This window comes from Montipora capricornis, chromosome 2 (genome assembly GCF_036669925.1).
Source record: "Montipora capricornis isolate CH-2021 chromosome 2, ASM3666992v2, whole genome shotgun sequence".
Lineage (NCBI taxonomy): Eukaryota > Metazoa > Cnidaria > Anthozoa > Scleractinia > Acroporidae > Montipora > Montipora capricornis.
In genome coordinates this window covers 835,806-850,199 of record NC_090884.1, presented here as the reverse complement: position 1 = coordinate 850,199, position 14,394 = coordinate 835,806, and the positions used below count along the sequence as shown (strand labels likewise).

The 14,394-nt window shown below is 37.1% G+C and overlaps 1 protein-coding gene and 1 pseudogene across 1 annotated transcript in view; one reads left to right on the top strand and one right to left on the bottom strand.

Annotated features, from left to right (window-relative positions):
* Window positions 1-350: 350 nt before the first annotated feature.
* Window positions 351-3,437, bottom strand: LOC138038341 (protein fem-1 homolog B-like; annotated as a pseudogene).
* A 93-nt stretch (window positions 3,438-3,530) lies between these two features.
* The window catches only part of LOC138038336 (C-myc promoter-binding protein-like), a 41,258-nt gene continuing 30,394 nt past the window's right edge, over window positions 3,531-14,394 (top strand). The window contains exons 1-10 of the mRNA XM_068884142.1: window positions 3,531-3,678; window positions 5,708-6,019; window positions 8,853-9,042; window positions 9,721-9,777; window positions 11,411-11,480; window positions 12,130-12,299; window positions 13,037-13,129; window positions 13,583-13,725; window positions 13,974-14,040; window positions 14,160-14,218. Coding sequence (XP_068740243.1) covers window positions 5,724-6,019; window positions 8,853-9,042; window positions 9,721-9,777; window positions 11,411-11,480; window positions 12,130-12,299; window positions 13,037-13,129; window positions 13,583-13,725; window positions 13,974-14,040; window positions 14,160-14,218 — 1,145 coding nt within the window. The 5' untranslated portion in view covers window positions 3,531-3,678; window positions 5,708-5,723. The remainder of the gene's footprint in view (window positions 3,679-5,707; window positions 6,020-8,852; window positions 9,043-9,720; window positions 9,778-11,410; window positions 11,481-12,129; window positions 12,300-13,036; window positions 13,130-13,582; window positions 13,726-13,973; window positions 14,041-14,159; window positions 14,219-14,394) is intronic.

The window sequence follows — 14,394 nt, the reverse complement described above, 5'->3', positions numbered from 1 at the left end:
GAGACCGTGAGATTACATCGAAATGCGTGAGATTCAAACTCAATATGTGAGACTTGAGAGCTCTGTAATATTATCCAAGGTACAAATTAATGTATGTGAATATGAAATTAATGCTTTCCACAGACTTGACATTTAGGTCCAATGCAGTATTTAACTTGAACTGCCCCTGACCTCTTCTGACCACCGCATATTCTGCATTTTCTCCTTTTTCGGCTTGGCACAAGAAATGTAAATATTAAAGTTAACAAAGTTAGAAAAAAGCTGTTTCATGCCCAGCTAATAGGTGGCATAGGTCTTTCCCTGGGATAGTCATTGAACCATGCCAGTTTTGAAATATTGATACACTAATATTATCGGTAGCAATCTCTTTAATTCTAAAGGCTGTAGTTGACAAATATTGCTCTCCTAAATAGAGAGATATTTACTCAACTTAAAGTAGATTAAATGTTAATCGAATCAACTTCTTTCTTTTGTTTTAAATAAACAAAAGACATGGCCACTCAGATCACTTGTGCTTTCTATGTTGATACTGAATTAAAAAAAAATACAATTGTACATACATACTTATCCTTAATCTTATCTTCTTCAGAATTCTCAATTCGATTTTAAATAATTATTATTGTTCTTGTCTTAGAATAACAATGTTGTTCCTTCATTTAGATGTCTGAATAAACAATAATAAAAAACAAAACACCTACTACAAAACTATTAATGTTTATAATTAGTGATAATTATTTTTAACTCATTAAATTGCAAAAGATCAAATGAATATACATATATCATTAAACTGTCCCTGGGAAGATTTGACGTACATAATTATTTAATAAACAATATTTAACTACAAGTAGCATGAGAAGGATTACAACAAATAATCAGTGTTCTTATTATTCAGCATAACATTGAAATAATAATAATAATAATAATAATAATAATAATAATAATAATAATAATAATAATATAAAATTATCCCTTGGGTAATTGTCATAACAAAATTAGAGATTTTTTCAGTTTGTTTCATTGTCAGATGGACAAAAACATTGACAATATCAACTGGTTTTCATGCATTCCCTTGATAATGAATTATTCCTGTGTGGTGAAGAAGTACAAACAAAACCTTGATGGAGTATGATGTGTTCCTCAATCCCATTGACAAATAAAATCGTCTGGCATAAGACAAAGTAAAATCTGTAAGTGCCACATTAGGGGAGAAAAGGTTAATTGGCCATACCTATAAAAATGATCTAAAAATTTATAGTTCCTGAAGAAATCCCTTTGTAAGTTCACACACTGCCACATCAACAGGTGTCTCTCCTGCTTCATTTTTAATATTGAAGTTTGCACCATTTTGATGAAACCAGTCAAAATAAATCTTTCCTCCATTCTCTTTAAAATCCTTCGGCACCACAGCCAGGTGTGAGTCAACAGTAGCAAGAACATGGAGGGCAGAATTTCCTGCTTTGTTGCAGAAATTTATGTCAACCCCGCACTGCAACAACAGTTGAAGAACTTTCAAGTTTGGCACATGAAAAATACTGTTCATAGACACCTTATTGTGAACTTCTAAGATTGAATCCCAAACAGCAAGATGAAGCATGTCTGATCCCTCTGAATTGCTTAAGTTGAGATCAACAATTGATTTGATCATTTCAAACCTTCTCTTTGCCTCGTGGTCGTTGTGGATCTTAACATTGCTTAAGATGCAAATAAAATAAAAGGCTTTTAGCATGTCTCTATCAAAAGACCACTCAAACTCCTGCAGCTCGAAATGAGATCCATACAGCTTTTCCTTTTTCACTTGAAGATGAGCTAGCCAAGCAATCAAAAACTCTTGTGCTACTTCAAGGTCGGCAATCATCAGTTCAGCTTCATTTTCAATCATGTAAGCAGCAAGGTCAATGAAGCGTCTTAAGATATCTCTACTCTGTGGAGAAGATACCAATTTAAATGACAATGCATGGGAATAGAAATGAATAGCTGATTTGAAATCGCCTCCATGGGCCAACAACACTGCTTCATTGATTAGCGGCTGAAGAATTTCAGCTGATTGAAGAGTGCCAAGAACTCTATCACGGATTATGAACCCTTCCATCATAATAGCTTCTTCATTATTATTAGTGCTTAAAGCTTCAACTTCTTCTATGCTCTGGCTTTCCATCTGATTGTTATATATTTCTAAACGAGACTTTACTCCTGACTTGATGATGCTATTTGGAGGGTTGAAACGCTCTTTCATTGCCTGCAACATGAGCTGGTAACCATGTTGGATATCTGAATTGTCAGTTTCATCATCATACTCTTCAAATCCCTCGCTGAAGTACTCAATGCTTTCTGTGTTGATGCTTGTGACATGTGAGGCTCCAAGTAGTTCCAATGCATGGACCTTCTGTTCTCTGCTGCAACCAGGCAGTGAAAGAACATAATCTACCACTTCGTCTTGGCATCTACAGCAAGCTCTGTCCAAAGGGGTCAGCCCGTCTGCATCAACAGGATTAACATGAGCTCCATTTTCAATCAACACCTTAACTGTTTCTAAACACCCCATCTCTGCTGCCAAGTGCAAAGCAGTGGTGCCATGCACATTTTGAACACTTGGATCTGCACCATTCTCAAGCAGGTAAATAACAAGGGATGGGTCCTTAAACCCTGATAGAGATGCAGCAATCAGGGGGGTGTTGCCGTCTCGACCACATTCTGTGACATTTGCTCCATTCTCAACCAGGACCTTAACAAGTTCAAGCTGAATTGGAATGTCAGGTTTGCCGAGCAGTACTTGACGTGATCTGTTTGAATTAAAATACTGACATGCCATGAACAGTGGGCTAGATCCTCCCTTGGATTTGTGATTAATGTTGGCTCCATGGCTTATTAGCAGTTTCACAATGTCAATTTTAGCCCATGCTGCAGCACACCACAAGGCACTGACCCCTTCGCCAACCTCATAGCCGAAGCCACTTGGCATGACACTTGTCTCTGCGTTAACACCCACCAACACTGTCTTCTGCTGCTCAACGTCAACCAGATGCTCCTCAATCATGCTTCTGACAAGATTCACGTGACCACACACAACAGCCAAAAAGGAAGAGGCTAAATTCTTCTCCTTTGTGTGGATAGCCAAGTTTGGTCTTCAGAAGTTGCTTTCGTTCATCAAAACTCAGGCTATGCTTTTCAAACAATGGAGTCAGTGGTTGCCCCGCGATCACGGCGTCGATTGCTTCGCGTTCCAGCTGAGTTCGCTGACTTTTGTAGTCAAAGGTCTTGATGTGATTAGAGTACTCAAGACTTATCATTTTCGCACGGTGTGGCAGAGTTAAGCTAGAGTCGTACGTACGAAACAAACTTCCTCCACGTAGCCAATATTCTCATTGCAATGCAAATCTGCCAATGCCAATATTTCATTTACAATGCAAATCAATAAGATCAGTCGATATGCTTCACAATGCATGTCATGCGACTTCGGGCAATTTAATTCCCTACTCCTCCCCCAGCAAAAAACTGTGAATTGATACTACGTACTTGGTATCCACGCCTCAATTTTTGTTGTTCTCTGGATCCTCGTGGTATTTTACCCATTCACTGGTTTTTGCGTGGTGAAAAATCGCTTCTTTGAGCTGGGAGAAGCTGCAGAGAATATGACAATATTCTGAAGAACGAAACCATGCACTTTGAAATGTGGTAGAGGTACGCTTACTCGATAAGGTTGATTGAAGAAAATATCGAAATAGCAAAGGAACATGTTTTCGTATTTACAAAGAGCGCTATCTTATTTAAGACTTACCAGTGACTTAACGTTCGTTGTATATCTATTGTCCCTTGAATTTTACAACATTTTATCAACATTAATATCAACATAAAATTTATATTGCCGTGAGGAAAACTTTTGTCTGATTTGTGCGAAATTTGACTGATCTTTCCGGTGTGTTGTTGAATATCTTTGGCAGCTATCATCTCGAAATTTCCGTTTCATTTACTACAATTTTCTAGTTCTAATGTATGCACCAGCATATCCAAAGCTGATCATACTACATTAATACTTGATACTGGGGCAGGGGTATACCCTGCATACGAGCAGATCTACAGTGGATATAAAAGCAATAGACCTTTTTCGCTTGTACATTTTGTTTTCCCAATACAGGTCATGTGATAATACTCAGGAGGTTTGGTCCTTTGTTTTGTTCATTAAAACATATTCATGCTTACATGCACTCTTTTTAATGAACAAAACAAAGGACCAAACCTCCTGAGTATTATCACATGATCTGTATTGGGAAAACAAAATGTACCAGCAAGAAAAGTCTATTGGATAACCACACAAAGCTTACGTTACAGTGCTTTGCATTAATTTTGTTACAGCCTTCAGCTTTCAATCGCGTTATTCCTGAAGCTTTCAAATTTCCATGTGTAAAGAATATTGGCATAAATAGTGCTTTTGCGGAAACAGAACTTTGTTGGAACGAAACGTAAAAGATGTTTAGCTTAGCATTTATGTTTATGTTACAGTTACGTATAGTACTGAGTCTATTTTGCAAATTTTGCCGTGGAAAATGAGATGAAGAAGATAGCCAAGATTTCCCTGCTAAAAGCCGTAACAAACAATTATCAACAATTAATTTTCTCAGACTTTTCTCTGTGCATTGTAATACAGAGAGTTGCGGTTAGGGCCACATTCAACTTGTTAAAACAAGTCCAATGTGGTTCAGCCTTGTCTGTGTACTCTTATTGACAATGGTATTTGTCATCACAGTCACGAGTGGTCAAAATGTTGTGTGCCACGTGAGTCCACAACATTATTATTTCAGAGCATGACCAGGATTATGACACAAAGAAAGAGCAAGCATTGTCTATAACTTTCTCACAATCTGATTGGTTTATTTCCCAAAATGAGCATTTTTGATTGGCAATTACAATTGTCTGACACATCGACGCAAGCATGACGCAAGCAGCATTGTCTAGACTTGTATTGAAGACATAAGATTAGCCAATCAGATTGCAAGATTGTGGTAAAAAGGGTAATTCATGCAGAACTTTACGATCTCATGTACTAGAATTACAGTAGTTTCACCACATAGCAAGTTAGCCCCCTCGAAGTTCACCCCACATATAACTGAGTCTGCCCTCTAGTTACCCAATTTTGCCACCAAAATGGATAGAATTTGCCCCAGGCCTTGCGCATGGTATTGGTTGTCAAACGTTAATTACTGACAATACCTGACTTTTATAGCTGCCATTTCTTTGTTACAATTAAGTATTTATCTGGAATAATACCGAAAGCAAATGAGTAAAGTCGAGATTGAGGTTGTGATAGTTGCTATTAAAGTGGATAAACTCGAATGGCACGCTTTTCACCTTTTATACACAGTGATGGATCAAAAAGTTCATGTTGACCTCCTTTTCATTAGTTAAATTTTTGGTCATAAAATTTAAGCTTACTAATTTAAAGCAATTTTAAGCTTATTTAAGCAATAATTATTACTGAATTATGAAGCAATTTCAAGCCCTGCAGTATCGTACTTAATGAAAGAGTTAGCAATTCATAGAATGAAGTTCTTACGGCTGTAAATGTAAACAATGATAATGTTTGTATGATCCTAGTGGATAGTGGTCGTTAACTTTTAACCCCCCATTTCTTTATCAAATTGTAGCATGGCTCAAAATAATATGCAGGTTATCACATTGCATTCTTGTCAAACTTTAATTTTTGTGCTTTCAGATGATGCATCAAGATTATGGTTGACCGTGAGAAGCCCCAGCGTGTTGGCGACTACTTTGTTGTCGCTGGCCTGGGAAATGGCAACTCCAATGATGCTATCCAATTTGATGAAGACAGAAATCTTTCGGAACCGATAACTGATGTAACTGTGATATTTAAAAGTTTGGGAGAAAAACCTCCCAAAGGATACACATGCATTGAGGAAACACCAGCAGGCTTCCCTGCTAATCTTAACCATGGATCCATTCGACAGCCATCTTGCTTTCTGTGCATTCGTCGAGGAACAGACAAGCCACCTCTCACTGACATTGGGTAGGAAAAAATAACACAATTTTTTATTTGCTGGTTGCTCGCTATAAAGAAAATAAATCGGAATCCTCATCCATTCCTGTAATTACAATTCTTTTTAGAGTTGATTGGCTCACAGGTCACTCTAGAATTTCTGGTAATTTAACCTCCATGATGACTCACTCTTATGAAACACCACACATAACATCAGCTTTTGAAATTTCTGTTCAGCAGCCAGTTAACCTATGGTATCAGTTTTAGGGGTGGGGGGAGGGTGGGACTTAGCTACAGAAAGACTGTGTTGCTAAGGAAGCTTTTTAGTCAAGAGCCCTTGACTAAGGGCTACCAAAAGGTTGCATGGATTGTTCTTTGATGTAACTATTTCAATGGGATTCTGATGTCACTTCAATCAGGAGGCACATGTGCAACTAGTCCCAGTCCTCTGCAGTGTGTGTCAGTGAAAAACATGTAAAAACTTTCAGGAAACAAAAGGAAGAGGTGGCTTTTTTTGTAAACTGTAGCATGGAATTATTTTCTATTTGGACAAAAAATAGAACTGATATTTTGAAAAGTGTTTTACTTCAGTTTTCAGAAGAAAGAGATCACGATTTTGAAATTTGTGAAATTAAACAACAGGATGTCTCTTCTGAAGTGTGAGTCACTGCAATTGATGTAAAATGTAATTTTACCTAACAAATAAATGCAAATGAGGGGAAACTGATAAATAATTATAGTGAAAGAGCTCCTGGAGGGGGGACTGGAAACTAGACATTTCAAAGGCCTTTTTCTCAAAAACTAGCTGTATGCACCCACCTTAAAATTTCAGGATTTTCTTAACAAGTGAAAATAATCATGTATAGAAATAAATAGTTAAATCTGTCAGACAGGTTTTTTGCAAGTGGCAAAAATGTTGATTTTCGTCTATTTTGATAACAACTGAAAAACTGTCTAATCTTTTTAAAAAATTGTTGATGGTTTAATCTTCATGTTGTTTACTACCGTATTTACCCGTGTATAAGTCGACCTTTTATGGCCTCAAAAGAAGCTCCAAAAATTACCCTCGACTTATACACGGGTCAAAGATTTTGAGCCAAGTTCCAGCTAAGTAATTTATTCAAAATTAACATAATAATGTTGTCTTGGGCATAACGAACGCAGTGGACAAAAGCCGACGTACATTGTAAAAGACTTCAAAATAAATTACAAAAGACTTCAAAACGAATGTGAGCAATTCCAGTTGAAATAAAAAAGGATTTGTCCAGCTCTAAATGTTGAAGATACTCACAAGCACAAATACGAAATAGACACTGGAAATTTTCGTTTTCCAAAGGCGGAAAGCTCTACAAGGCATTTCTGTTTCTTCGAATAAAACACGATCGTTCAACGGCTTAGTAACCTGGCACAATACCTCGTGTTTGCATGCAAGCACTGTTACTCGTGTTTGCGTAAAAATGCTGGTTGGTAAAGGTTGTTTTTTATTCTTTATACAAACCTGGCAGATTTAAATGCTTTTGCAAACTTCGTATTGTTTGGTTTATGAGTTTTGTTTTGTTTGTCATTTGAGAAATTGTAAGTCAAGGACCAATTAAACCTTGCACATTTTCGCATCGTTCGCAAGTTATTTTCAAAGATTGACTCCTGCTTCTCTGATGTTGCATTGTGCTTATCCTCTAAAGCCCTTTATCCTTGAACAACGAAACAGGTGAGTTTGAGGTTTACATGTTCGATTTTCAGAGAACTTTTTCGAAACTGAAGGACAAAACGCCTGCATATACAACAGCTAGCGCTGCTGAACAACAAAACTATTAAGCGCTTGAGGCCCTGATTTTTTTGTGTATCCATATTTCCAGAAATCGAAGAATACAAGATTAGTGTCCCATGAACATTTGACAAAAAAATTAAGAAATTGCGTTTTTTGCCATCAAAAATGGGGGGTCGACTTATACATGGGATCGACTTATACACGGGTAAATACGGTAATTCCCAAAATTTTAACCCTGGTCGTATGCTAGGTTGTACGAAAAAGCCCTTTGAAATGTCTAGTTTCCAGTCCCCCTCCAGGAGCTTGGTCACTATAATTACGGTAGCATTTTCCCCTGATTTACATAAATTACATTTTACATCAACTGCAGTGACTAACACTTCAAAAAGAGACATCCTGTTGCTTTAATCCTTTCACTCCCAAGAGTGACAATTACAGATTTTACTCTGTTCAACGCCAGACGATTTTACTCGTCAATGGGGAACCCCACGGGAGTGAAAGGGGTAATTTGACAGACCTCAAAATCTTGACATTTTTCTTTGGAAAACTGCAGTTGGCCACCTTAATCACTCACTGAAAAACTTTCCCATTAACCCATTCTCCCCTAAACCGGCCTAAACCGGCCATACTTATTATTTTGCTTTCTAACGCCAGACGATTTTACTCATCAATGGGAAACCCCTAGAGTCAATGGGTTAATCACTCACTGAAAATGTCCCATTAAAGGGACTCGAAAAATTATTATTTGAAGGGGTCCATAGCAGCAGTTTGGAAGTTAAGAGCCACCTCCCCTTAACGATTCCTTCCCAAATGATACCATAAAGATTTCTTTCAATTGGTTATTATCACCTATTATTTCATTAAAAAAATTCCTGGCTTCTGACTGAGTGGAGGTTGTTTTCGTGAACAGATACCCGTACTATAGAAATACACTACATGTACAAGTAACATTTACTGTCTTAGCCAACACTGTTCTTTCGACTTTGGGTCTTTTTGAGATGGAGGTTTGTACATGTATACAGTATGAACGTGCATTAGCTACCCTTATCCTCCTTAATTCATTTGGCTTTTTTTTTCATTTTGAATTTTGTCCAGGGTCCTTTATGAGGGCAAGGAGAGACTGATGGCAGGATGTGACATTGTTCTTTACACAGCAACAGGAAAAGAAGCCAATGTCAATAACAGTGGTGGTAGCAGGACATTTATTACTTATAGGCGAGCTTCACAAAAGATGGCCCATTCATCTCTGGCAGTCACTGAGATTTGTGTTATTATCACAAGCAAGGTATAGATAACAATAATTATCGATCATTCTTCATTTTTATTATTAATTATCAATAATAATTTATCGACCATTCATTCATTCACTCATTCATGTTTGGAGAAGAAAATGTTGATCTTTGAATGAACAGCATAGTATACTAACTAGCCAAGACGACATTCCTGAGGGCAAATTCTACCTCTCCTGTCTTGTGGGAGAAGGAGCTCTCATTCTACCTCTCTCTCTCACTTCTTTTGTGTATTATTTTCTGATACACCAAGTTAAAGCTGTTGTTCAACAGCTTAGTGTTCAAAAATAATAATATGATGTAATGTATCCTCAGCCATCCCATGTGATCATTATAAGGTCTCTAAAATCACACTGTTACTCCTACCCTGATTTTAAGACCATTCTCATTGCTTTTAGTCCGTTCCTCTATATGCAACTTCTACATGTAGATACAAACAAGCATGACAGTTCTGGTAAAACCCCTCTTGACACAGCAATTCTCTCTAAACAATACAGTGATTTTCTAGTAGACATGCTTCTTGGATGACTTGTGTCTTTCTTACAATAATTATTAATTTTGCTGTAACCTTCTGCCGGCTGAGAGTATACAATGTAGTTGTTTGGCACCACACATGATTGCAAGTGACGAGGTAATGTGGATCTGGAGGCTTATTACCTTCTGCTTGTTTTCAGAGTGAAAAACCACCTCATGCGTTTTGCTTAATTGACAAGAATCTTAATAAAGGAATGGTAGGTACCTGTATCTCTGTAACAATGCAATGTAACAATTTTCTCTCACTTTATTGGTTAGAAAAACTTGTCTTCAGGAATCTGGTACAGTGCTGGAAACAATCATATTTTCCTTGCTTCACATGTTTCAGGTCCTGACCTGACTGGAATTTGATTGATCATTAATAAAATTATTAGCTTAATAGATAGTCTTTTCATCTTTCAGTGTGAGGATTCAATCTTTGGGGATATTTTTTATTTATATTTTTTAGTAGAGCTCCGCATGCCAAAAGTATGTGTGCAGAGCACCATGGGAAAAAAAGTTAACGCATCTGTGCAAGATAATTTGGTTTTGGTTACTATACGACCACCCATATGTCCACCCCTCTATGAATGCCAATGTTAACCCATTCACCCCTAAACCAGCCTAAACCAGCCATACCCCCAGGAGTCAATGGGTTAATGGCATATTAAACTCTGCTGCAACCCATGTTTTTTGGCGGGAACATCTTTGATATTGGACAGTCATGTTATGATTAATTGACACCTGTCAAAACAATGTATCTGCTGACCATTATCATGTGACCATATCGTTGGCTCAAATTTAAAGGTCACTGAAGTCAGCTATTTTTTTAAGATGACTGCTCACCGGGTACTGGTTTTCAATTGTATTGCAGGCTCAAGCCAGGTTAACTTTTTGTAAAAATAAATAACACTGGAGCTTTGCTTTTAGGCTTGGCTAAATCTACAGTACATACAGTATATTAAACTCTTCAATCCATGTAGTGTATTATGGGGCAGTTTTTAAAGCATTGGTTTTTCGAGCTTTCCCAAGTCAAGATTAAGCACATGTTAATTCAATTTTTCTACTTCATTAAAACATGTTGATCTACATGTATGGCAAATATCAAATAGAATGCGAAAGGTGGCCAGCAAAGCCTTTAATATCAGGGAAGTCTGGAACCCAGTATGTTGCCATGGTAACAAAACCAGTTGGTAGCTCATATTGTGGAGCACATATACTCAAATCTTCCTGCAAAGAATCAAGCATTTCTGATACAAATTGGCTGAGATATCTTTTTTCATCATATTTGATCAAAATTTGGTTGTTTATGACGTCATCACTTGGCTAATTTGCATAAATTATTTTAAAAACTTGAATACATGTATCTCTGGAACAAAAAGAAATATTTGAAAATAGTAAACAGCATTCTTCTTCTCATATAGACTCCATGTTTATGTCTAAAAATGGGTTAGATAGGAAAGATGCGAATTTCGTCATAGTAGCACTTCAAATAAAGCAAAAATTATTATTAAATTACTGACATCAGTGGGGTCCTGGACGGGACATTTTGTTGTGTTCTTGGGCAAGACACTTCACTCTCACGGTTCCTGTCTCCACCCAGGTGCATAAATGGGTACAGGCAAATTTAATGTAGGGGGTAACCCTGCGATGGACTAGCATCCCATCCAGGGGGGGAGTAGAAATACTCCTAGTCGCTTCATGCTTCAGAAACCGGAGATAAGCTCTGGCCTGATGGGCCTTCTAGGCTCGTAGCAGACTTTACCTTTACATCTCTCAAATACAGTCATGTAACTGGTTTGTTTTGAACAGATAATTGATTTAACCATGATCATTTACTGTACTTCCCAGGTTGGCTCAGATGTTTATCTCTGTTATAGAAAATCCTTGGCCAGGCTACGTTCCATTACTTATCCTGCAGGTATAGTACACGCAAATTAACCTTGGCATCATTCTGTAGGGAGCATGGGTGTATGTAAGTCCAGGGTTTTTCCACTGAACATCCTTCAATTAGACATTAGCAGACTTGTACTCCCACAACTTGTTATTCCTTGTAAATATACCTGATCATTAACCTCTTTTCATAGTCATCCAGGCACAGTCATAATAAGTATTAATTATTTTAATCTCACAAAACAAACACTGCTCTATGCATAAATTACATGCACAGTAATAATAATAATTAAGAACTATTCACTGAAGATGAGGTGGCCAGTGGTGGATATTTACTGAACCTTGAAGTGGCAAGGTAAAAATATCAACCATGAGCCATCGACACTGAGGTGAATAGTTGTTTTACGGTATTCTGAATCAGATCAAGATAATAATTATAGCACAAAAAGGCGATTTTAACTCATTTATTTCTGGGCGCAAATCTCACACGTTGCTCAGATGTGAATAGCATACAGATATTCCACTAACTTGTCTAATTTCAGACTGGCAACTGGATATCTTTTTTTGAATTTTGCACTTCAAATTTTGCTACACATGTTCTTTCTGTACACATCCTTACAACATTTGGAGTGAGATTGTAAGTATCTCATCCAAGTGTCTTGTTTTATCAATTTCAGAGGTGCTGAGTCGGTTTCCTGTAGAGGATTATGAGGGATTTCCTCTTCCAGACAAGATTCCAATGTTTTGTCTCCCACAAGGAGCGGTCATTGAATGCTGGCCTGAAAACTCCCAACATCCTCTACCTTCTTTCTCTACCTTTGTGCTCACAGGAGCATCTGGCCAAAAGGTTTGGCAGTGCTATTTCATTTTATTTTTGGCTGACAGTGAATTATTGTGTTTTGGCTAATTCCTTTTCAAAAGTGCTTCTCTCTAGCAGAATTACCGTAATGAATTGCTGTAGAATCAAATTAAATGTAAAAGGTTAAGCAGCTTTTTGGAACCTACTTAAGAACGCATCTGTTTTATTTTATCCTTGTTACGTGTAACACAAGAAGTGTACATGCCTTGTACACCTCTTTGAGTTCTTTGAAAACATAGACTACTTCTGAACAGATATGTACAATATGTAATTTCAAGGTTGAAAATGAAAGATGTCCTCCCTTCTAACTATTCATAATTTTACAAATTGCATGACTGTCTAATTGATTCTTAAGCCACGTACTCTTTATACTTCTATTTGTGTCTCTCTATTCAAGCATAAGCCCTTTGCAGAGCTTTTGCAAAAGGGCAACGTTTGAACCTTTCCTAAAAAGTCTTTCTTGTCCTTAATGCACGAGAGCATCATAATGAGCCAGAAGGGAGAGCATACATGTAGCACTCATACTATGGACAAATATTATTTTAAACAATAATTGCCTTGACCACTTGGTAACAGTCTTACTTGTATGGTTAAATTTTGTACTGAATAAATGAAAGAATGTAGGGGACATGGAGATAGCATTTAATCATACTTGTACAGGTCTGCATGATTGTACATCTTTCAACATGCATGCTACATGTATTAAAACTGTTTTCCTTTATAAGATCTATGGAGCTGCAGTGACTTTTTTTGAAGTTTTGTCTGAGGATCAACTCACAGAGGAAAGGACACAAGCCTTGCAATTAAACAGTGACAATGTGAGAGAAGTGAAAGATTAAATTATAGATGTTAATTTGTTATTGAAGGGACATGACAGTGTGGATATTCGTGTTCTCAAGTTAACTCTGCTTTCCATCTATTTGAGGTTGTTACTCAAATTGATTAGCATAATTGTTATGGGCAATTTTTAAGGGCATTTCGGGTGGGGGGGGGGGGGGGGAGCATCTGTACCATAAGAAAAGGAGCATTAAATGTTGTAGAAAAAGGAGCCTTAAAGTTGCCTTAAGTTTCTTGTACTTTGATTCAGTTCACCGTCAACTTGTGTTGTTATTGAAAGAGTGGTCTTCATTGAAGACCTTCTAGAATAAAACAGTGTTTCAACTATAAAAGTAATTAAGTCATTTTGTAAGAGTAGTACGCTCATGTACAAAACAAACCATTGTCATAAATTAATCATCCCAATAGTATGACTGTTTTGTATTACTTGTCAGAACTATGAAGAAGGCAGAAAGGTTGCCCACACAAACAAGTGCATATGTGTCTTGTCTCACTGGCCTTTTTTTGAAGCTTTCAAGAAGTTTCTGTCTCAGCTTTATCGTATTTCTGTGTCTGCTCAACCATTTCCTATTGAGAGGTATGAATGGCAGAAATTGACTGGAAATCAACTTAATGAATGATAAATATTATTTTAGGGTCCAACCAAATGTTTTCCTTTAATAATACAGTACCTACTTACAGTACTTACTTACAGTACCTACTTACTGTACTTACTTACTTACTTATAGTACCTACTTACAGTACTTACTTACTTACTTACTTACTTACTTACTTGTAGTGTAATTTACATATACATGTATGTTCCTTGTATGTTGTGTCATTCAGGTACATAGCAATTTTGATGCTTGATGTTCCTTTTCCATCACCTCAGAGACCAAGAATTCTTGTACAGGTATGCACGCAGATGACCGATTTATTTGATTTTGATTAGATTTTACTGTACACGTAGATTTTTGTCGTTATTGTCTTTATTTTCTAAATTTTGAATGCTCTGTGGTTTTGTTTCCATAGACAAACATGTATGATCCTTTTGAAATCTGCCAGCCTTACCACACTCCACTTCCTGTCAGGTACTCTTTTATACTGCTACAAAAAGTTGCAAAATTAGTGGAGACACTTCACCTTCCTGGGGTGTTATTAATTTACCTATAGTATTATCTCCCACACTGCAGCCCCCTCCCCCCTTATCAAAGTTGCTAACAATACAAAAAATTGCTGAAAACTTAAACGGTCAACATTGAAAGGG